The following is a 24,945-nucleotide window of genomic DNA, read 5'->3' on the forward strand; positions in this document are numbered from 1 at the left end:
CCCCAACCTCCACCCTCCACCGACCTCAAGCAGAGCAGCGTCGGATCAACGTTCTTCACCCCCTCCCCACCAATCTCAAACAGAGAGTCACCGAAAGCTTGGCACTTACCTCCTCACTAACTGGCGCGTCCGAATTGGACTTGTGTAAAGCGTGTGTTCTGTGCCGTTTCTGGATGGATGAACACGGTGGTAAAGGTCAGGCAGGCGGCCTATCAAGTCAATTTAAATCCATGCAAATGTAATTAAATGGCTGTTGCTCCTGTTTGAGGCCTGGTCCCAATCATTTTTGGGCCTTGGTAAAGAGGGAACTGGCACAGAGGCAGGCGTGGATCACACTACTCACTTCGCACTCGATTTTATCGAGTTTCGCGCCCAAAAACAAGTGCAACTTGATAGAATTGGGGCCAGCCACAAAACCCCCAGAACCAAAGCCCCACTGCCCTCCCCAGCGGAAACCCCCTCCAGCCAGTAATTCAGCAATTCCACCTGGCAGTGCCTGGGCACGACTCCCTCTCCCTTTGTGGTTATACATCCCTGTGCACCCCCGGCATAGACCGTTCACCAGGTTCACATTTTACAAAACCTATTGCAATCCCACCAACGTGAGGGAAATCCGTTTGTGGCTGGAACAATACAGCAGGAGGTCCGCTGAGTCTATGTTAATGTGTTCTAACTGGATTCCAAACTTTTCATGTGGGAACGCCACTGTGTCATTTTGGGAGGAATAATCAAGTGGGAAAAAGCAGTTTGGAGACTGAGCCTCGATTCTCAGAAAATACATGATCAACATCTCATAATTTTAGAGTTCCATTGGGTTAGCCAGCTGCTTCCAAGAAAAAAGACACATGGCACGTTCTTCCTCTTCATTGTATCTCTGGTCCTGTCGATTTTCTCTGCGCCCTCTCCAGTGCCTCTATATCCTTTTTAGTCTAAGCTGGATTTGATACAAGTTTAATATCACTTCACTACTTTACAATGTTCTGCTTTGTGTTCCATCTGAGCCTTTGCCACTTCCTTTACCCTCAACTTTTCCCTTCTGTCTGTGATGATCAATGATGCCACTTTCATGGTAACTTTTCCGCAGAATGTATTTTTCCCAGATTTTGTTGAAAACTATTTTAAATATTTCCCATTGCTTTCCCTCATTGTTTTCCAGGATTGTTATCCATTTTATTTTCCAAAGTTCTCATCCCAACCACTCAGAATTGGCTTTTCTCCATTCCTCTGCTCTGAGACTTTGTCACACTTGCATCCTTCTCAATTATTGTTTCAAACCATCCAACATTATGGTCACTGTTGCCCAGAGGTTGATGTCTCTTATCTATACTTGTTCATACCGGATCCAGCAACAACAACCTGTATTTATATAGTGCCTTTAACATCACAAGGCACTTCACGGGAGCATTAAAAAACAATACCAAGACAAATGAGCAGATGGTCAATGATTGAAAGCTCGATCAACGAGTTAGATTTTACCAAATGTCAAAGGAAGCAAATGAGGGAGAGAGGCAGGAGTGTAGGTAGCAGGTACCAAAGATTAGTTTCCTTGCCAATAAAAATTCTGGCCACCAACAGTAAAGCTTCCTTTTACTGAGCATTTAATACATGAGGTTAGATGGGATTGCTGTATATAGGAACTCTATTTCCATATTCCCTTTTCCTACCTTTTCTGGCCAATTAATTTTGAGGTTAGTTGAAATCCCCATGATGACTATTCTGTGACCTGTACACATTTCTCCAATCTGTTTGTATTTTACCTCCCTGACACAAATAGATATTGTGCAGCACAATGCCAAGGGTAATATGTCCTGGCCAGTAGCTGCTTCCTCAGAAGGGAGCAGGCACTCACCCCATCACCCACTGCTGTGCCCATGTGGAGATGCTGGCGTTGCACTGGGGTAAAAACAATAAGAAGTCTCACAACACCAGGTTAAAGTCCAACAGGTTTATTTGGTAATAAACATCACTAGCTTTCGGAATCCTGTTCCTTTGTTGGGTGAGTGGAGAGTTTTGATAAGAACATAAGAACATAAGAACATAAGAAATAGGAGCAGGAGTAGGCCAACTAGCCCTTCGAGCCTGCCCCGCCATTCAATAAGATCATGGCTGATCTGTCGTGGCTCAGTTCCACTTTCCCGCCCTCTCCCCATAACCCTTAATCCCCTCTCTTATCAAAAACCCATCAACCCGCGACTTAAAAATATTTAGCGAGGCAGCCTCCACCACTTCAACGGGCAGAGAATTCCAGAGATTCACCACCCTTTGAGTGAAGAAGTTCCTCCTCAACTCCGTTCTAAACCGCCCCCCCTTTATCTTGAGGCTGTGCCCCCTAGTCCTACTGTCCTTTCTGAGCGGGAAGAGTCTCTCCACCTCTATCCTATCCATCCCATTCATCATCTTATACGTCTCAATCAGATCTCCCCTCATTCTTCTAAACTCTAACGAGTACAAGCCTAATCTATTCAGCCTCTCCTCATAGCTCAACCCCCTCAACTCCGGCATCAGCCTAGTAAACCTCCTCTGCACTCCCTCCAAGGCTAAAATATCCTTGCGTAAGTACGGCGCCCAAAACTGCACACAGTACTCCAGCTGCGGCCTCACCAATGCCCTATACAGCTGCAGCAAGACCTCCCTACTTTTATATTCAATCCCCCTCGCTATGAAGGCCAGCATCCCATTCGCCTTCCTGACCACCTGTTGCACCTGCAGGCTGGGTTTTTGCGACTCATGCACAAGGACCCCGAGGTCCCTCTGCACCGTCGCCTGCTGCAGTTTTTCGCCCCGTAAGTAATAATCCTTCCTACCATTATTCCTACCAAAGTGGACCACCTCGCACTTGCCAACATTAAATTCCATTTGCCAGTTCCTGGCCCATTCGCCCAGCCTATCTAGATCCTTCTGCAGACTCTCCACACCCTCCGCACAATTTGCCTTTCCTCCAGTCTTGGAGGAAAGACAAATTCCGACACCCTACACTCGGTTCCCTCCTCCAGATCATCTATATAAATGGTGGCCAGGTCTCTGGAGCTGAGCCAGTGAGCCAAAAAATCAAAAAAGAGAGCAGAAAGGTAGTATTAATAGGGGACTCCACAGTGAGGGGGGGCGGACAGGCGTTTTTGTGGACGTAGACGGGAGTCGCGGATGGTGGTTTGTCTCCCTGGGGCTGGGATTCGGGATGTCTCTGGGCGTGTCCCAGACATCCTGAAAGGGGGGGGTGAGGAACCAGAGGTTGTAGTACATATAGGTACTACTGACGTAGGCAAGAGGGAGGCACTCGTGAAAAGGGACTATAGGGAACTGGGTAGGCAGCTGAGGAAGAGAAAAGCGAAGGTAGTAATCTCAGGATTGCTGCCTGTGCCACGGGAGAATGAGGGAAGAAATGAAATGAGGTGGAGGGTGAATGCGTGGCTGAGGGACTGGTGTAGAGGGCAGGGATTTCGGTTCCTAGATCACTGGGACCTCTTTAGGGGTAGGTGGGACCTCTATAGTAAGGACGGGTGGCACTTAAATACCAGGGGGACTAATATCTTGGCGGGAAGACTGGCTAAGGCTACCGGGGGGACTTTAAACTAGAAAGGATGGGGGGAGGGAACTGTGATGGGGAGACTGGGACGGAGGAGGTTCGCTCCCAGGTAGGGGAGGACCGCAGGCAGTATGGGAGGGAGGTTAGACAGGCGGTGGAGATGGGAAATGCCCAGACTGAGGGGCTGAAGTGTATATATTTTAATGCAAGGAGTATAGTGAATAAGGTAGATGAGCTTAGGGCGTGGATTGCTGTTTGGGATTGTGATGTAGTGGCCATTACGGAGACTTGGATGTCTCAGGGACAGGACTGGGTACTTCAGGTGCCAGGTTTCAGATGCTTCAGGAAGGACAGGGAGGGTGGCAGAAGGGGTGGTGGAGTGGCACTGTTGATCAGGGACAGTGTCATGGCTACAGAGAAAGAGGATGTTGTGGAGGGACTGTCTACAGAATCTCTGTGGGTGGAAGTTACAAACAGCAAAGGGTTGAAAACTTTGCTGGGTGTTTTCTATAGGCCGCCCAATAGTGACAGGGAAGTTGAAGTGCAAATAGGGAAACAGATTCTGGAGAGATGTTTTAATAACAGAGTTGTCGTGATGGGAGACTTCAATTTCCCAAACATCGACTGGAATATCCCTAGGGTAAGGGGTTTGGATGGGGAGGAGTTTGTTAGGTGTGTTCAGGAAGGTTTCCTGACACAGTATGTGGATAAGCCTACGAGGAGAGAGGCTGTACTTGACCTGGTACTGGCGAATGAACCAGGGCAGGTGATGGATCTTTCGGTAGGAGAGCATCTTGGAAATGGTGACCATAATTCTACCTCCTTCACAATTGCATTGGAACGAGATAGGATCAGGCAGGCTAGGAAGGTGTTTGTCTGGGGTAAGGGGAGATACGAAGAAGTCAGGAAGATACTTGGACAAATAAACTGGAAGGAGGCGTTCTTAGGGAAAAGTACCGAAGGAAGGTGGCAGATATTCAAGGAATGTGTGTCTGGAGCTCTGAATGACAACGTTCCGATGAGACAAGGGGGTTTTGGTAGGTCGCGGGAACCGTGGTGCACAAAGGCTGTGTTGAACCTAGTCAGGAGGAAAGGGAAGGTGTACAAGAGGTTCAGGGAATTAGGAGATGTTAAAGATCTTGAGGAGTATAAGGACTGTAGGAAGGAACTTAAAAGGGAAATTAGGAGAGCCAGGAGGGGTCATGAGAAGACCTTGGCGGGTAAGATTAAGGAGAATCCCAAGGCCTTCTATAAATATGTGAAAGGTAAAAGGATAAGAAGAGAAGGGATAGGACCTATAAAAGGTGAGGGGGGAAAGGTTTGTGTGGAGCCAGAAGAAATGGCAGAAGTGCTTAACGAGTACTTCGCCTCAGTTTTCACAGTGGAAGCTGATCTGGGAGATTTTGTTATGGATTTGCAGCATATGGAAAAGATTGAGTACGTGAATATTAAGGAGGAGGATGTGTTGGAACTTTTGAATTCTATCAAGGTAGATAAGTCACCTGGACCAGATGGGATGTACCCCAGGATACTGTGGGAGGCGAGGGAAGAGATTGCAGAGCCCCTGGCGATGATCTTTGCGTCGTCAATGGAGACGGGAGAGGTTCCGGAGGATTGGAGGATTGCGGATGTAGTTCCTATTTTCAAGAAAGGGAACAGAGATAGCCCGGGAAATTACCGTCCGGTGAGCCTGACCTCAGTAGTTGGTAAGCTGATGGAGAGGCTTCTGAGGGACAAGATTTACGAACATTTGGAGAGGTTTGACATGATCAGGAATAGTCAGCATGGATTTGTCAAGGGCAGGTCGTGCCTTACAAGCCTAGTTGAGTTCTTCGATAATGTGACTGAACACATTGACGAAGGAAGTGCCGTGGACGTAGTGTACATGGACTTCAGCAAGGCGTTTGATAAGGTCCCCCATGCAAGACTTCTTGAGAAGGTGAGAGGGCATGGGATCCAAGGGCCTTTGGCCTTGTGGATCCAAAATTGGCTTGCCTGCAGAAGGCAGAGAGTGGTTGTGGATGGGGCTTTTTCTGAATGGAGGTCGGTCACCAGCGGTGTGCCTCAAGGATCTGTTCTGGGACCCTTGTTGTTTGTCATTTTCATAAATGACCTGGATGAGGAAGTGGAGGGATGGGTAAGTAAGTTCGCTGATGACACAAAGGTCGGTGGTGTTGTGGATGGTCTGGAAGGATGGCAAAAGTTGCAGCAGGACATAGATAGGATGCAGGACTGGGCGGAGAAGTGGCAGATGGACTTCAACGCGGATAAATGTGTAGTCGTCCATTTTGGCAGAACCAACGGGATGAACGAGTACACTATCAAGGGCAGGAGTCTTAGTAGTGTTGAAGAGCAGAAGGATCTTGGGGTCCGGGTCCACAGGACTCTTAAATCGGCCTCGCAGGTGGAGGATGTGGTCAAGAAGGCGTATGGTGTACTGGCCTTCATTAATCGAGGGATTGAGTTTAGGAGTCGGGAGGTAATGCTGCAACTTTATAAGACCCTTGTCAGGCCTCATTTAGAGTACTGTGCGCAGTTCTGGTCGCCTCACTATAGGAAAGATGTAGAAGCTATTGAGAGGGTACAGAGGAGATTTACAAGGATGTTGCCTGGACTGGGAGGCATGCCTTATGAAGTTAGGTTGAGGGAGCTGGGACTCTTTTCCCTGGAGAGACGAAGGTTGAGAGGCGACCTGATAGAGGTTTACAAAATGTTGAGAGGAATAGATAGGGTGGACTCTCAGAGGCTATTTCCCCAGGTTGAAATGGTTGCTACGAGAGGACACAGATTTAAGGTGTGGGGAGGGAGGTTCAGAAGTGATGTTAGGGGTAAGTTTTTCACTCAGAGGGTGGTGAGTGAATGGAATCGGCTGCCGTCAGTGGTGGTGGAGGCGAACTCGCTGGGGTCTTTTAAAAGACTTCTGGATGAGTATATGGGGTTTAATGAGATTGAGGGTTATAGATAGGTCTGTAGGTTGGTAGGTGTTGATGTGATCGGCACAACTCGTGGGCCGAAGGGCCTGTTTGTGCTGTAGTGTTCTATGTTCTATGTTCTAAATAGCTGAGGCCCCAGCACCGACCCCTGGGGCACTCCACTAGTCACCATCTGCCAATCCGAATAGCACCCATTGACCCCCACTCTCTGCCTCCTGTTTGACAACCAGTCCTCTATCCACGCTAACACCCTCCCCCCAACTCCACGCCCCCTGACCTTCTGCAATAACCTCTTGTGAGGTACCTTGTCAAACGCCTTCTGAAAATCCAGAAAGACCACATCCACCGGCTCTCCTCTATCCACCGCCCTAGACACATCCTCATAGAACTCCAGTAAATTTGTCAGACACGACTTCCCTTTAACAAAACCATGCTGCGTCTGCTCTATCAAGCAATTCCCCTCAAGATGCCTCGCTATTTCCTCCTTGATGACGGATTCTAACATTTTACCTACAACAGACGTTAAACTAACAGGCCTATAATTCCCCGCCTTTTGCCTGGCACCCTTCTTAAACAACGGCGTAACATTAGCCGTTTTCCAATCTTCCGGCACTTCCCCGGAATCCAGCGACGTCTAGAAAATAACCACCAAGGCATCCACTATCACCTCCGCCATTTCTTTCAGGACCCTCGGATGCATTCCATCCGGTCCTGGGGACTTGTCCACAATCAGCCCCTCCAGTCTGTCGAACACCACCTCTCTAGTAACAGTAATGTCATTAAGACCCTCCAGTCCTACCACCTTTCCATCTCTAACATCCGGCAAATTATTCACGTCCTCCTCCATGAAGACCGAAACAAAAAAGTTATTCAAGACCTCCGCCATATCCCCATCCCCTACCACTAAGTCCCCCTTCTCATCCTCTAAGGGACCAATGTTCACCCTAGCCAGCCTCTTCCTTTTTATATATTTATAAAAACTCTTACTATCCTTTTTATATTAAGCGCTAACCCAGCTTCATAGTTTCTCCTACCCTCCTTTATCAACTTCTTTGTCAATCTTTGTTGACATTTAAACCTCTCCCAATCCTCTTCTCACCCACTACCCTTAGCTACACTAAATGCCTCCGCTTTTAATTTAACACTTTCCTTCACAGACAGAGCATATAAAAGCAGACACAGTTTACAGAATACTGATTAGAATGCAAGTCTTTACAGCTAATCTGCTATTCAAGTCTTAAAAATGCAGACATTGTAAGTGGAGATAGCATTAAGCACAGGTTAAAGAGATGTGTAGCGTCTCCAGACAGGACAGTAAGTGAGATGTTGCAAGCCCAGACAAGTCACGGGGGTTACAGATAGTGCAACATGAACCCAAGATCCCTGTTGAGACCGTCCTCATGTGTGCGGAACTTGGCTATCAGTCTCTGTTCAGCGACTCTGCGCTGTTGTGTGTTGTGAAGGCCGCCTTGGAGAATGCTTACCCGAAGGTCAGAGGCTGAATGCCCGTGACCACTGAAGTGTTCGCCAACAGGAAGGGAACGGTCTTGCCTGGTGATTGTCGAGCGATGTTCATTCATCCATTGTCATAGCGTCTGCGTGGTCTCCCCAGTGTACCATGCCTCGGGGCATCAGGCAGGCCCTGATTGAGATTGCTGCAGAATGTTCTAGTTCTCCGAGGCACTTGGGAATGTGAGTGCCATTGTCAGGGTGCCAACAGCCAGTGAAAAACAACTTGTTGGCAGTTGTAGAGGGAGAGGTGGCAATGAATAGGACAGAGCAAGGTAAGAGGCAGGAGGATTCACATGGGGGAAGTAGGCAAAGTGATTGTCAATGCCAGGCTTTAAAAGAATATTAATGCTTTGTATCCATTCTAACAGTGCCAATGGTTACACAGACTCTAGACTTAGGGATTTATTATTGGATAATGCAGCATGCATATCAACCATCATCAGCATCAGAAAGGGGTTTGGGGAAACATCAAGGACATTATCGAAAAGTTAGAGAGGTGTTCATACACGGTGGGATTTTCCAGCAGTTCCCGCCAGTGGGACTGTCCAGTCTCGTTGTCAGTGAGCCCCCGTCGCAGGTTCCACAGCAGGAAGATGTGAATGGCAGGAAACCCCACTGACAGCAGCAGGAACGTAGAATCCTGCCACCAGCCAATGGTATGCCACGTCCGGTACCCAGCACACGCGGGGTCGGAAAACCCCACCCTTAATCCGGTTAGAATTATCAATCAATGGACATTTTCTGAGTAAATTTCCTGTGTCACTATGAAGCTAAAACAGACTCCCCTTCCTGCCATATCATGTTGAGTTTGTAACAGTGTGAGGTATCGACAAGCTCGCTGCTTTAATCACATTTATTTAAACAACACCAGGGTACAACTATATACAGGCGCAGTAACGACTGCTCTTTACTCCCTGATTCCTGGGTTCACTCTGAGGATCCGCTTCCTCCCAGACTTCCGCGCTTTTTGGCCATTGGCCAGGGTTTGCGGGCTTCCAAGGGGTCATGTTACCATCAATCGGACTGTCCTCAAATTTCAAATATCTGGGATTTGGAAAGTGGGCGGGAAAGTGGAGTTGGTGCCTCAGACCAGCCAGGATTATATTGAATGGTACAATAGGCTGAGTGGTTTACTCCTGCTCCTATTTCCTAAGTTTCTCATGTTATTTTTTTTCCTTTAGGGAATATTCCTGCAGGCGGTGAAGATAAGCTACACAGTCGGACACAGCCTGTCTCTGTTGTTCTTGAGTGCAGCACTGATCATTCTGTGTCTCTTCAGGTAAATCAGTCTATTGATATTATAATAGAACATAGAATCTGAGAATCTTAGAGGATATAAATAGTTTACTCCTTGCGAGAGAAACCCACCCACTTCCCCACTCACAGTTACTTTTATATCCACTTAGTCTAGTCCCACTCTCCTGTTCACTCCCACACTATTTAATATCCCACTTATTTTAAAGCCTGCCAGTTCATTCCCATATTACTGTTTTTTAATCTGTGTTAGAATGTGGGCTATATCTCAATGTCCTGTTATCTGCAGTTAGGAATCAGTTAATCATCCAAAAAGTTAAAATGTTAAGGAAAACAAGAAACAAATAAATATTGGCCAGAACACAGGGGAATGAGATTAAAATGTACAGGCACTATTTAGAAAATTTATTATGGATACAGTCTGCTTGGCTCAACCAGTCCATGTCAGGGAGGTAGGAGCTGGATGGAGTTGGGCCCACAGCCTCTGGAGGTAGACCTGAGGCAGCAATGGACGTAGGTGAGTGACCAGGCAGTAGGTGAGAGCACCGGTTTCCCTTTACTGAGACATTGACCAAGTTCTAGAGATGAATGTCAGGCCCTGGAACACCCACCCCTCACCTGCTACAGCCATCCATGCCTTCTCTAATCACTTATGTCCTTTCAAAGCTCAATGCACCTTGTATCCTTGCTGCCCTTTCCATTCTCCCTTATATTCTCCATGAACCTCATGTATCTTCCGTACCTATCGCCCAATATCCATCCTGAGAAGACCATAGGATGTTTTTGAAATGGGCTTTCAAAACAATCTGCTGAAGTATTCAACACAAACACACTTACTCAATCCTTCAAAGAAGCCATTCAGAAAAAAGTTAAATCCCCTCAACTGGTCAATCTGTTGTAAAAAACACATTGACTTCATTAACCATGGATCAGTGAGCTTGTGCAGGCCGGTGGGAGAGAGACTGCAGCTGGAGTGAGATTTCAGCCAAAATGAGGGTATCGGAAATTTGGAGCTGAGGAGAAAGAGGTGCTCGCTTTCGGGAGGAGTGGAGAGGTGAACCTGGTGAGGGACACTCAAGGGCAAGTGAGAGTGAAAAGAGATCAAACCAAATGTCACAGCCAGCAAGTAAGTGATTGGCTGATGTCTGGTAAGTACTTTTTTTTTCTCTCTTTTTTTCCCTTGACATTGAACATAAGAACATAAGAAATAGGAGCAGGAGTAGGCCATCTAGCCCTTCGAGCCTGCCCCGCCATTCAATAAGATTATGGCTGATCTGAAGTGGCTCAGTTCCACATTCCCACTTTCTCCCCATAACCCTTAATTCCCTTGTCTATCAGAAACGTATCTACCTGTGACTTAAATATATTTAGCGAGATAGCCTCCACCACTTCAACAGGCAGAGAATTCCAGAGATTCACCACCCTTTGAGTGAAGAAGTTCCTCCTCAACTCTGTTCTAAACTGCCCCCCACTTATCTTGAGGCTCTGCCCTCTAGTCCTGCTGTCCTTTCTAAGTGGGAAGAATCTCTCTACCTCTACCCTATCCATCCCCTTCATTATCTTATACGTCTCTATGAGATCCCCCCTCATCCTTCTAAACTCCAGCGAGTACAGACCCAGTCTATTTAGTCTCTCTTCATAGTCCAACACCCTCATCTCCGGTATCAGCCTAGTGAACTTCCTCTGCACTCCCTCCCAAGGCCAATATATCCTTCCACAAGTGCGACGACCAAAACTGCACACAGTACTCCAGCTGCGGCCTCACCAGTGCCCTGTACAGTTGCAGCAAGACCTCCCTACTTTTATATTCTACCCCCCTCGCTATAAAGGCCAGCATCCCATTCACCTTCTTGATCACCTGCTGCACCTGCAGACTGGGTTTTTGCGACTCATGCACAAGGACCCCCAGGTCCCTCTGCACCGTAGCACGCTGCAGCTTTTCGCCCTTGAAAAAATAGTCCCTCCTACTATTATTTCTGCCAAAGTGGATAACCTCACACTTGCTAACATTATACTCCATCTGCCAGGTCCGTGCCCACTCACTCAGCCTATCCAGATCCCTCTGCAGACTTTCCACACCCTCCATACCACATTCACAGGTTCCCCATTGTCCACCTGCACACACAATGTTTTAAAGAATTCCACCAAAGTAGTCAAGCATGACCTGCCCTCCATGAGCCCTCCATGAGCCCATGCTGCGTCTTCCCAATGGGATAATTGATATCCAGACATCTAGCTATTTCTTCCTTGATGTTAGATTCAAGCATTTTCCCTATTACAGAAGTGAAGCTAACCGCCTTATAGTTACCCATCTTTTGTCTACCCCCTTTTTTAAACATTGGCGTCATATTTGCTTTTTTCCGAACTGTGGGAATCACCCCAGAGTCCGGTGAATTTTGGTAAATTACCACAAGTGCAGTTGCTATTTCTCCCACCATCTCTTTTAGCACCCTGGGATACATTCCATCAGGACCAGGAGACTTGTCTGCATTTAGCCCCATTAACTTGCCCAACACTACCTCTTTCCTGATAATGATAGTTTCCAGGTTCTCCCCTGCCATAACCTTCCTGTCATCGATTTTTGGCATGTTATTTGTGTTTTCCACTGTGAAGACCGACACAAAATATCTGTTCAATGCCTCAGCCATTTTCTCATTTCCAGATATTACATCCCCCTTCTCACCCTCTAAAGGACCAATGTTTATTGCAGCCACTCTTTTGTTTTATATATCTGTAGAAACTTTTGCTCTCTGTTTTTACATTCTGAGCTGGTTTACTCTCATAATCCATTTTACTTTTCTTCATACCTTTTTGGTGGCTTTCTGCTGACCTTTAAAGATTTCCCAATCCTCTAGTTTCCCACTAATCTTTGCCTCTTTATATGCATTTTCTTTCAATTTGACACCCTCATTCATTTCTTTAGATATCGATGGCAGATTATCTATTTTTCTACAGTCCTTCCTTATCACTGGTATATACTTTTGCTGAGCGCTGTGAAAGGTCACTTTGAAGCCCTCCACTGTAAGGTTTTTGCTCCCAGTCTACCTTAGCCAACGTCTCCCTCATCCATTTGTAGTCTCCTTTGTTTCAGCACAAGACACTGGGGTTGGATTTTACCTTCTCACACTCAATCTGTATTTTAAATTCAACCCATACTGTGATCACTTCTTCTGAGAGGATCCCTAACTGTAAGCTCATTAATTATTCCTGTCTTATTACACAGGACCAGTTCCCTTGTTTGTTCCATTACATACTGTTCAAGGAAACTATCGTGGATACATTCTATGAACTCTTCCTCAAGGCTGCTTTGACCGACCTGGTTTAACCAATTGATATGTAGATTAAAATCCCCCATGATAATTGCACCATTTTTACACGTATCAGTTATTTCTTTGTTAATTTCTCGTCCCACCGTGATGTTATTATTTGGTGGCCTATAGACTACACCTATCAGTGACTTTTTCTCCTTACTATTTCTAATTTCCACCCAAATGGATTCAACCATTTTTCCATTGAACCTAAATCATCTCTCACTACCTCCCTGATACTATTCTTAAATACTTAAATATCAGAGCCACGCCTTACCTTCCTGCCTGTCCCTTCGAACAGTCTGATACCCCTGGATATTTAACTCCCATTTGTGACTATCCTGTAATCTCTGCAATGGCCACCAAATCACACTCCTTCACGATGATTTGTATTGTCAACTCATTCACCTTGTTTTGAATGCTACGAGCAGGGGCACTTAATGCCCATTTAAGGGTCTCATTGCTCCCTGCACCATTACTAACCCGATGGTGGGGAGAAACTCAGTAAGCAAACCATGGCTTTTTTTTATAGGGCCCCTGGAGGGGGTCCCAAACCCAGATTCACTCTGGTTCATTGAGGAGCCCAGTATCAGGAAGGTGGGAGCCACAGAGAGCCAACCTCCTGCCCACCCTTTCACTGTAAACCCTGCCAGGCAAGCCTGCCGTTTGCATCTTCACTCACACCTTCCTGGGTCACTCACCCATCGGAGACCTGGCATAGCCATCACCAGCCCTCTGATTGGCTGGCTGCTCCGAATCTCTGCCGCTGGTCCTGAGGGAGGACCTGCTGCCGTCCAGTTTAGTGCCCGAGTGGTACAAGGTGTGGTGATCCTTTCCGAGTCGAAGAAAAGAGGGTGTCTTGCCAGCTCACTGGCAGATGGACAGGATCACCATCACTGCCGGAAGATTCCACCTGTAAATGCCAACAATTTGAAGTTTGGTGAAGTTAAAGCCACAAAGTGATTTTGCTGTAGGCACAGAGAAATTCAAAATTTAATTTTAAAGCAAGTTCCTCAAATTATATCGCAAACATATAGGAAACTGATTCTCTGCAATGAGAAATACACAGATAAAAATTAAATTTATAAAATGAATATAAATGAAACTCTTGTCCAATCAGTCACACTGATAATTGTGAATGTATGTGTGTCTTGCTGAGAGGAAGGGAGTTGAGTTTATTGCGACCATCTATTGATGTGATAAATGTGGCAGGTGGATCTTTAAGAGGAGATTTATGTCAGAAATCGGAACTTGACCATTGCTGAAAGCTCGTGGGGGAGTTCGAATGAGTTTCTTACTAACCTTCCTCCTAGCTGGCTGCATTACACTGACAATACTGCCTACAGCTGTTTAATTTAACTTCAGGATGTGGATATCAGTGACAAGATCAGCACATTTATTATCCAAACCTAGCAGCTGAGAGAAAATCTGAAATTCTGACCTCCAACTGCCTGCTGAGGATCAGGGTGAATTAAAACACATTTAAAACCACGATTGATAAATTCTGGGCGTTAAACCAAGATGGGTGGATAGAATTAAAATACAGATCAGCCATGATCAAGTTGAATGGTACAATAAACTCAAAGGGTTGAATGAGTGGTTAACTTACAGAGTTAAGAATCATAGAATCACTGCAGTGCAGACGGAGGCCATTCAGCCCACTGAGCCTGCACCAAAACAATTGCACCCAGGCCCTATCCCCAGAACTCCAAATACCCTACCAGTCCTCCCAACACTAAGAGGCAGTTTAGCATGGCCAATCAACCTAACCTGTACATCTTTGTGGTGTGGGAGGAAACTGGAACACCTGGAGGAAACCCATGCAGACATGGGGAGAATGTGCAAACACCACATAGACAATCTGAGGCCAGAATTGGACCTGGGTCTCTGGTGCTGTGAGGCTGATGTGCCACTCTGAAAAATTCAATGTATTGGAGTCACACAGAAGCCAGCCTATGTGAGGATGGAAGTTTTCTTGCCCTGAATGACATTACTGATCTAGATTTTATAATAATCTGATAGTTTGTGTACTAATAACAGCTTTATAATGTTCAGATTTTGCTTTTAAAATTGAATTCAAATCGCCCTATGGGATTTGAATTCATAGGGTGAGATTTTACAGCCTAGCTCAGGCAAGACTGGAAATCCCCACCCAAGGTTAATGGAGGTTTCTGTTGTCAGACCCTTGTCCGCTCCGATTCTGAAGTGAGGTGGTAGAATTCCAGCCACAATGCGCTATTTTCCAGCTGTGCTCACCCCAAGACTGGAAAATCCTGTCCAAGGGCAATGGACCTTCGCACAGTCCTGTCCGCTCCCGACGGTGGGATGGGAAAACTCCCCCCCATATTCTCTGGTCTAACTGGTCTTGTATCATAACCGTTACTATCGAGAGGCATCCTATCAAGGTTTGTGAGTTTGCCCCCAGTACTGTGGACCTGACTAGAAGCACAAAGTGAGCAGTGTGAATAACCAGAGCAGACAGAGTGGTAGATCTTTACCTAAATAACGTACAGCTCTCTCTTTTGAGAGTGCAGTTAATTCAAATTTAGGCAGTAAGGCAGTGGAAGTGCCAGACAAAGAGATAACAATCAGTGAAAAATATTCAATCACACCAAATCAGGGAATGAGCCAGGATGGAGATGACAGGTAACAATGGTTGATGATTGGCAATCGTTAATGGCACAGACGACTGACAATTGAACTTCCATCAAAGAACAAAGAAAATTACACACAGGAGCAGGCCCTTCGGCCCTCCAAACCAGTACTAACCATGGTGCCCGCTTTAATCAGTCTTACACGCATCAGTCATTTCTTTGTTTATTTCTCGCCCCACCGTGATGCTATTATTTGGTGGCCTATAGACTACACCTATCAGTGACTTTTTCTCCTTGCTATTTCTAATTTCCACACAATTGGATTCAACCTTTTTTCCCATGGAACCTAAATCATCTCTCATTACCTCCCTGATATCATCCTTAAATATCAGAGCTACACCACATCTCTTACGTTCCTGCCTGTCCCTTCGAACAGTCTGATACCCCTGGATATTTAACTCCCTTCTGGGGACCATATCCCTCTATTCCCATCCTATTCATTTATTTGTCAAGACACCCTTTAAAAGCCGCTACCGTATCCGCTTCCACTCCCTCCCCCGGCAACCAGTTCCAGGCACCCACCACTCTCCATGTAAAAAAATCTGCCTCGTACACCTCCTTTAAATCTTGCCCCTCGCACCTTAAACCTGTGCCCTCTAGTAATTGACTCTTCCACCTCCACTCTGTCCATGCCTCTCATAATCTTGTAGACTTCTATCAGGTCTACCCCTCAACCTCCGTCGCTTCAGTGTGAACAAACCAAGTTTCTCCAACCTCTCCTCATAGCTAATGCCCTCCACACCCGGCAACATCCTGGTAAATCTTTCCTGTCCCCTCTCCAAAGCCTCCACATCCTTCTGGTAGTGTGGTGACCAGAATTGAACACTATATTCCAAGTGCGGCCTAACTAAGGTTCTATAAAGCGTCAACATGACTTGCTATTTTTAAACACGATTCCCTGGCCAATGAAGGCAAACATGCCATATGCCTTCTTGACTACCTTCTCCACCTGCATTGTCACTTGCAGTGACCTGTGTACCTGTACACCCAGATCCCTCTGCCCATCAATACTCTTAAGGGTTCTGCCATTTAATGTATATTTTCTATTTGTATTAGACTTTCCAAAATGCATTACCTCACATTTGTCCAGATTAAACTCCAGCTGCCATCTCTCTGCCCAAGTCTCCAATCGATCTATATCCTGCTGTATCCTCTGATGGTCCTCATCACTATCCGCAAATTCACCAATCTTTGTGTCATCCACAAACTTACTAATCAATCCAGTTACATTTTCCTCCAAATCATTTGGAGGATATATATTACAAACAGCAATTATATCACACCTGCCGCCAATTTATTTCGAAACCTGTTAGACACTAAAAGATTCCACTGGCGGGAAAGGCCTAGAAAGTCCTGCCCTATGTGTCCTTACAGACGACAGGAACACCCGATCATCTGTAGACAGGGTGTGACCGTCCACTCCGCACCACTGTGCTTCGATCACACTCTGACATGTGGGTTCAAAATACACTAATCAACTTCAGAGAAACCCTAATAGTGCAGAAGGAGGCCATTCAGCCCATCGAGTCTGCACTGACAACAAACCCACCCAGGCCCTATTCCCATAACCCCACATATTTCCCCACTTGTCCTTCTAACATACGCATCCCAAGACACTAAGGGGCAATTTAGCATTGCCAAAGCACCTAACCCACACATATTGCCAGATACATTCAACTCCAAGGGCCAAACTATTGTCAAAAGATTCGTTAAAAGCAAATATAGCAGAGAGGACAAACAGACAGCACATATGATGGGACATGGTCATCCTTAAATCTCTGTATGTTTGTCCTTGAAACATACAAACTGTTTAGTTTCCGACAGGATGATATGAAGTACATAAATTCCTTCAAGCTGTACACAGAAATGTAATGTGTATTTTATGGTTTTAAATTATAAAGCTGACTTTGTTAGATCCTTCTTAACGTTAATGTGTGTATAAAATATTTCTTGACTATTTTAACTTCATATTCCATCTCCATATTAAGAGTGACTGAGTTGGCACCTGGATTTTCATTCATCTCTCTGTGTGTGAGTACTGCTTTTCTCATTGATATGTTTAGCACGAGATGCGTAAGTGTGATTCATCTCCACATAAAGACTAGTTCCAGAAAACCTTTGTGTGTCATGCTTTTTTTTTAAATTATAGATTTTTGATATCTCCACAGGAAAGGTAAGTTCTGGAGGAAGGGTTATATTTAAAAAGCAGTTCCCAGGCTGTAACTAGTCCCTCTGCACCCCCCAGAGTGCTCCAAGGGTGATCTGAAGCAGTATCCATATAGAGATGCTCTTTGAAAGACAAAAATGTTTTCCATCACTGGAGTGACAAGAAAGGAAGCTTTACTCAAGAGATTGATAATCAAATTGGTCTTTATTGTGATCATAAAAGAGATAAATAAAGTGCCAAATTATTATTGGCTTCGAAAAATCAGGAGAGTGTTTCAAATAAAAATTTGTCTTTTGCATTTCCCTTCATTTTAACAATTGAGATTGAAGTGAAATCATTTCATTGAAATGGGAATGACATCCTCTCATTCCCATTCTCTTCCCACACCTCGTGGTGCACTAAGGCAGAAGTTTGTCTGTTTCCATAGCTAGTAATTCCTGGAACAGGTCACTGGTCTGTCGATAGGGGCTTATAGTGGGCACCACTCCACATCAAGCCCAACTGACCAGGAGTCTCTCCCATTTTTACCGCCAGTCATTGGCGCATTTGGAAGGGTTTTGCATCTTGGCACACAATCTGTTTAGCTGCGTCCTGAACACACCTTCCTTGGCCATCAAGTTCTGGAGTGGGACTGGACCCAGGGCTTCTGGCTCAGAAGCGAGACGCTACCCACTGCACCAGAAGACATCCATCCTTTTCTAAGTTCACTGCCCCCAGTGACCCCAATGCAGTGATACTGGGCTGCTGAGCTCCAGGATCTGGTGCGGTTTTCCACACTTCCACTCAAGGCAAAAAACATTCATTCCAATTTTCCAAAAAGATGTTGATATTTTCAAACATTGAAGTGGGTTGGGGCAGAGTGGGCAGTATTAACACCCTCCAAAATGCTTCTCGTTTAACTGTGGTGGCTTTTGGGATGCTTGAGTAAGCTGCTCTGGAGAGGCAGATCAGTGACTATAATGTGTTCATGAAGCTACGTACTTCTTATTTTTATTTAAATTTAATTTCAAAGGGAGCTAAGGGAGGCACCATGTTGGTTCCAGCAGCAGTGATTTTCCAACCTCTCTTATACAAGGGAACAGTGTGAATCCTTCCCCTCAGGCTCTATCTGCCTCCTCTCTGTGATCCAACCCTTACCCCTGAAACCACCCGCTCCTACAACGTCTCCTTCCCCACCACCGCCCCTCTCCTGCTGGACCTTTCCAACTTGGCCATCCTTCCCCATGACTTCCCTCCCATATACTTTTCTTCCCCATCAATCTCCCATCCCCAGGGCATTCCTTCCTGTGACATTCCTCCATAGGGCATCCCTCCCCCACAGCCTCCCTCTCCAATCCCTCTCTCCCTGTGTCCTCCCTGCGACCTCCCCCCACCATGACCTCCTTCTTTGTGACCTCCTTCCCCCATGACCTTCCCCCATGTGACCTTTCATCCCATAACCTCCCTCCCGGTGACCTCCCTCCCTGATGACCTCCCCCCCGCCCAATCTCCCTCCCTCCGATCTCCCTCCCCCATGACCCCCGTCCCCGTGAATTCCCCCCTGTGGCCTCCCTCCCCTTGATCTCTCTCCCGACTTACTTCAGACTTGATGAATTCTGTACCCTGTGACCTACCTCCTCTGTGACTTCTCCCTCCTCTCACTACCTCTCTGCCCTGTAATCTTTTCCCCATGACCTTCCTCCCCTGGAAACCCCTCTTCTGTCCACCCATTAATCCCCTGGGCCCTGTCGGATATCATTGCTCCCTTGTTGAACTCCATAAATCAATCTTCAATTGTTTACTGAAGCAGGAAAATTAGGAAAGTAAATTTTAAGGTAATAGTTTGGAGGTGGGATTGAGGCATTGGAGAGTTTGAGGGATGTGGTGGGGTTGAGGGATGTGGCAGGATTGAGGGATCTAGAAGGTTTGAGGCATTTGGTGGTGAGATGGCACTGAGCATGGATGGATAGATGGAAACGCTGGATTGGATGTTTATTAGGTTTGAAGTACTTTCTCATTTGTAAAATTCTGTTCTTTAACTTTCTTTGAGACAGAAAGCTTCACTGCACCAGGAACTATATCCATATGAATCTGTTTGTCTCCTTCATCATGAGAGCCATTGCTGTGTTTATTAAGGACGTGGTACTGTTCGGTTCTGACTCTGACCAATGCACCCTTTCAACGGTGAGTGAAAACACGTGTTGGTGCCAGGTGTTATCGAGAGGGGGCGATGTCGAGTGACTCACGGCGGCTGCTCAGTAATGTGATTCGCTGGCCTGTCAGAATTTTCAATCCTGCCCCTGTTAATTCCTGAAGTCAGTGGGACTGGAAAACCCAGTGACTCAGGGTCAGGTATACCCTCATTCCTTAAATAACATTTCCACCTGGAGGAGAGCTACAACTTCTTCCCCAGGGTAGTGATAGTGGATCATTCACCCAGCTTGTACACTGTCCAACTGACACCATTTTGGTTCTTAATCCTCATATCAGTGGGATCAGATTTTCCAGTCCCGCCCTTCACAGGAATCATGAGGGACGGAACTGGAAAATTTGACAGACCATTTGAAGGTTCATTGACCTTGAGTGGGAAATGCCAGTCTTGCAGTGTATGCGACTGGAAAATCCCACCCAATTTCTCTATTGAGGGTGGCACAGTGCTTGGCACTGCTGCCTAGGGACTCGGGTTCAATTCCCAGCTTGGGTTGCCATCTGTCCAGAGTCTGCAGCTTCTCGTCACGTGTGGGTTTCTTCTGGGTGCTCTGGTTTCCTCCCATAGTCCGAACTATGTGCTGGTCAGGTGCGTTGGCCATGCTAAATTCTCCCTCAGTGTACACAGAAGGACGCCAGAATGTGGCGACTAGGGGATTTTCACAGTAACTTCATTGCAGTGTGAATGTAAGTCTTACTCATAAATAAACTTAAAAAGTTCAGAATTGGTCATGGTTTGAACACTCCTCAGATTTTTTCTTTATCTTCTCGACCCTAAGAAAAACAAAACCAGCTTCTCCTGTCTTTCCTCAGAACTGAAGTGCTTCATTATTGATACAATCCTGTTTGCGACCTCTCAAAGACCTTAACCCATTTCTAGAGTGTGGTGCCCAGAAATGCCCACAATATTCTAACTAATTGTCTTTTTTGTGAAGGTTTTGAATAATTCAGTTGCTTTTCTGTTCAATGGGAGGAATTTTCCCAGGCCAGGGGAGGTAGGTATGCGAGGAATTAAATACCCTGAGATTAACACCGGTCAGAATGCTGAAATTAGCCACCCTGTGAATGGGCTTTGACAGAGTGGGCACTGGTCAGTTGTTTTCCCAGGTCAGGGAACCTACTTTCAAGGAAGAGAACAGGGATAGCCCGGGAAATTACCGACCGGTGAGTCTGACCTCAGTGGTTGGTAAGTTATGGAGAGGATTCTGAGGGACAGGATTTATGAACATTTAGAAAAGTTTAGTACGATCAGAAATAGTCAGCACAGCTTTGTCAAGGGCAGGTAGTACCTTACGAGCCTAGTTGAGTTCTTTGAAAATGTGACTAAACACATAGACAAAGGAAGAGTGGTGGATGTGGTTTATATGGACTTCAGCAAGGTGTTTGGTAAGGTCCCCCATGCAAGACTTCTTGAAAAAGTGAGAGGGCATGGGATCCAAGGGGCTTTGACCTTGGGGATCCAGAACTGGCTTGCCTGCAGAAGGCAGAGAGTGGTTGTGGATGGGTCTTTTTCTGCATGGAGGTCGGTCACCAGTGGAGTGCCCCAGGGATCTGTTCTAGGACCCTTGCTATTTGTCATTTTCATAAATGACCTGGATGAGGAAGTGGAGGGATGGGTTAGTAAGTTTGCCGACGACACGAAGGTTGGTGGTGTTGTGGATGGTCTGGAGGGATGTCAGAAGTTGCAGCGGGACGTAGATAGGATGCAAGACTGGGCGGAGAAGTGGCAGATGGACTTCAACGCAAATAAATGTGTAGTGGTCCATTTTGGCAGATCCAATGGGATGAAGGAATACAATATCAAGGGTAGGAGTCTTAGCTGTGTTGAAGAGCAGAAGGATCTTGGAGTCCGAATTGGCCTCGCAGGTGGAGGATGTGGTCAAGAAGGCGTGTGGTGTGCCGGTCTTCATCAATCGAGGGATTGAGTTTAGGAGTCGGGAGGTAATGCTGCAACTTTATAGGACCCTTGTCAGACCCCACTTGGAGTACTGTGCGCAGTTCTGGTCGCCTCACTATAAGAAGGATGTGGAAGCTATTGAGAGGGTGCAGAGGAGATTTACAAGGATGTTGCCTGGATTGGGAGGCATGCCTTATGAAGATAGGTTGAGGGAGCTGGGTGTCTTCTCCCTGGAGAGACGAAGGTTGAGAGGCGACCTGATAGAGGTTTATAAAATGTTGAGAGGAATAGATAGGGTGGATTCTCAGAGGTTATTTCCCAGGGCTGAAATGGTCGCTACGAGAGGACACAGGTTTAAGGTGCTGGGGAGCAGGTACAGAGGAGATGTTAGGGGTAAGTTTTTCATTCAGAGGGTGGTGAGTGAGTGGAATCGGCTGCCGTCAGTGGTGGTGGAGGCAAACTTGCTGGGGTCTTTTAAAAGACTTCTGGATGAGTACATGGGATTTAATGGGATTGAGAATTATAGATAGGTCTGGTAGCTAGGGATATGATTGGCACAACTTGTGGGCTGAAGGGCCTGTTTGTGCTGCAGTGTTCTATGTTCTAGAACACAAGAACATAGAACATTACAGCGCAGGTGTCATCAGCAAATTTACTAATTCACCCAACTGTACCCTCATCCAGATCATTAATAAAAATTACAAACAGCAGTGGCCCCAAAACAGATCCCTGAGGCACACCACTCGTAACTGAACTCATAGAACATAGAACATAGAACATTACAGCGCAGAACAGGCCCTTCGGCCCACAATGTTGCGCCGACCAGTTACAAAAACAATGACCCACTAGCCTATACCAATCCCTTTTCGTCCATAAACCTATCCAGAGATCTCTTAAACGCCCCCAAACTAGGCGCATTTACAACTGCAGCAGGCAGGGCATTCCAATCCCTCACCACCCACTGGGTAAAGAACCTACCCCTGACATCCGTCCTATAACTACCCCCCCTTAATTTAAAGCTATGCCTTCTCGTGCTAGCTTTCTCCATCCGAGGAAAAAGGCTATCACTATCCACCCTATCCAAACCTCTAATCATCTTATATGTTTCAATAAGATCCCCTCTTAGCCGCCTAACTCCATGACGAATATTTACCATCAACCACCACCCTCTGTCTCCTATCCGCTAGTCGAGGATAATTTGCCAATCATTTCGGACTGGAATCAGAGGAAATTTCTGCACTCAAAAAATTGCTAATTTCTGGAATTCTTTTCCCCAGAGTTGTGGCTGCCCCTCAGAGGAACAGATTCAAGATGTGGAGATGCCGGTGTTGGATTGGGGTAAACACAGCAAGAAGTCTCACAACACCAGGTTAAATTCCAACAAGTTTATTTGGTAGCAAACACCACTAGCTTTCGGGGCTTTTCCACTTCGTCAGGTGAGTGGGGATCACAAGCAGAGCTTATAAAGACACACACTCAGTTTACAGAATACTGATTACATTCTCTGCACCTTTAAGACTTGATTAGCTGTAAAGATTCACATTCTAATCAGTATTCTATAAACTGAGTGTGTGTCTTTATAAGCTCCATCTGTGATCAGAACTCCCCACCCACCTGACAAAGGGGAAAAGCCCCGAAAGCTCGTGGCGTTTACTGTCAAATAAACCTGTTGGACTTTAACCAGGAGTTGTGGAACATATTCAAGGCAGAGACAGAGAGATCATTGGTCTCCCAGGGAACAAAGAGATCCTGGGAACAGGGAGGGAAAGCTGAATTGTGGTCAAGCAGGCTTGTCCAGCCCATATGGTCTATCCCTGCTCCCTATTTTGGATATTCTTCTGGGTTTCTGTGGGGTTGATTGAAGGAAAGTGGGGAGCCCCACTCCATCTCTCCCCACCGACTCCCTTTGGATCCATCAGCAAATTAGGGAAATAAAACAGACAATTACAAACTCCTTTTACTATCAATTCTGAATTCCCAAGCCAGAGTTCCTGTTTACCAACCTGCCGGTGACTGACTGGGGTCACTGAGGGGAATGGAAAGTGATTCTTCAGTAAAACTGACAGGCTCGGGAAGCTTTACCCAGTGAGACTCCAACCTGGGCCATTGTGAGAGGCTGCAGTTCACAGCACCTCCGCTCACAGAGGGCAATGCCTGCTTGATGGATGATTGCCAAATTCTTGGAAGGCACCTCACCCGCCTGGCACCTCATCAGCTGAACTTCCCTGAGGCCAGCCTTACCACGGCAGGTGAGCAGCTCCACCTTCTACCTGTGTTGAGGGCCAGGAGCAGTAAGTCCACCCCACTGATAACTGCTCTGGCAGCAGCAGGGGAAACACCAACAGCAGTGACGGCTGCTCGCCCCTGAACCACAAACTCCTCCGCAGGGTAAACAGGATGGACACCGAGATCTAGCTGGAAGGAGACACGACCCCTGAAACAGGGTGTGAAGGTAGAGGAGGATCATCCCCCTCAACAGGGAAAATGAATAAACAGATACAATAAGTGAATCCATTCCTGGAATTCTACTGCCGGACTCGGAGCGAGTGAAGGGCGGACACAAGAAATATCTGTTGACCTTGGGGTGAGATTTCGGGTCTCGCTCGAGTGAGGCTGTAAAAACCCACCTCACGTCTGAACCCGTGCCTCGGTAAGCTCAATTTCTCAGGCACGTCACTGCTGATATCTGCAGCCTCCTGGAACAGGAGCAGCTTTGCAGTGACCAGGTGGACACAGATATCAATGGCCAAAGATGCCTGTAACAGGGGGTGGGGGGGTGGCGGGGGGATGGGGTTGGTGGGGAGGCGGGAATAGCTGCACTCTTCATTTGATTACCCTTTTTGTTGTTTGTACATTTCTAATGTTTTGGACTCACTTTTATGACAGGCTCTAACCTATTCAGCTTGTACACTTTGCCCGTCTTGGTCCATTTCTCAGTTCCTCAGCTCTCCCCAGTAACTGTTTCTAAACTCAGCTCAACAAACCGCACAATTTGTCTTGTGTATTGTAGGTTATGAGAGCTCAGTGTGTGGGCAGAGACTGTATATTCTTGTTTGTGACTTGCATAGACCAACCAACATTCACATTTTCAGCTTGTAGTTGCTGCTGGTTAGCTGCGTTTATATTACACTCAGGGCTGGCACGCTTCCAGATACAATGAGGACAACAAAGTCCCTGCAGTGGACTCCATCTACCCAACCGGTTTATCCTGGGGCCATCACCAGCTGTGCTGGAAGCATTCAGTAGATGTTCCCATGGGATATGACTCATTTACGTTGACCAAGACTAATTATCTTTGATTCAGGACCACTTGTACCAGGAGGGATCCATATAAGGTCATCATTAGCAAGATTAAAGAGCTTGTAACACTGCTCTTTTATGATGTAACTAATAAGCACTAAATTCCAGAGGGTTAAGAGAACGCTTGCTGTAAATAACCTACAAATCTTGGAATTAACCTGAGCTCAGACTCCTTACAATAGAGTTAAATGTAATGTGTAAGACTGGGGG

General features: G+C 46.3%; 1 protein-coding gene across 1 annotated transcript in view; it reads left to right on the plus strand.

Annotated features, from left to right (window-relative positions):
• Positions 1-24,945, plus strand: part of LOC145358992 (vasoactive intestinal polypeptide receptor-like) — a 292,201-nt gene that overhangs the window by 250,365 nt on the left and 16,891 nt on the right. The window contains exons 9-10 of the mRNA XM_080213349.1: positions 9,150-9,247; positions 19,385-19,514. Of these exons, the coding sequence (XP_080069475.1) occupies positions 9,150-9,247; positions 19,385-19,514 (228 nt within the window). The remainder of the gene's footprint in view (positions 1-9,149; positions 9,248-19,384; positions 19,515-24,945) is intronic.

This window comes from Carcharhinus amblyrhynchos, chromosome 27 (genome assembly GCF_965287045.1).
Source record: "Carcharhinus amblyrhynchos chromosome 27, sCarAmb.v2.hapA, whole genome shotgun sequence".
In the NCBI taxonomy this organism is placed as follows: domain Eukaryota; kingdom Metazoa; phylum Chordata; class Chondrichthyes; order Carcharhiniformes; family Carcharhinidae; genus Carcharhinus; species Carcharhinus amblyrhynchos.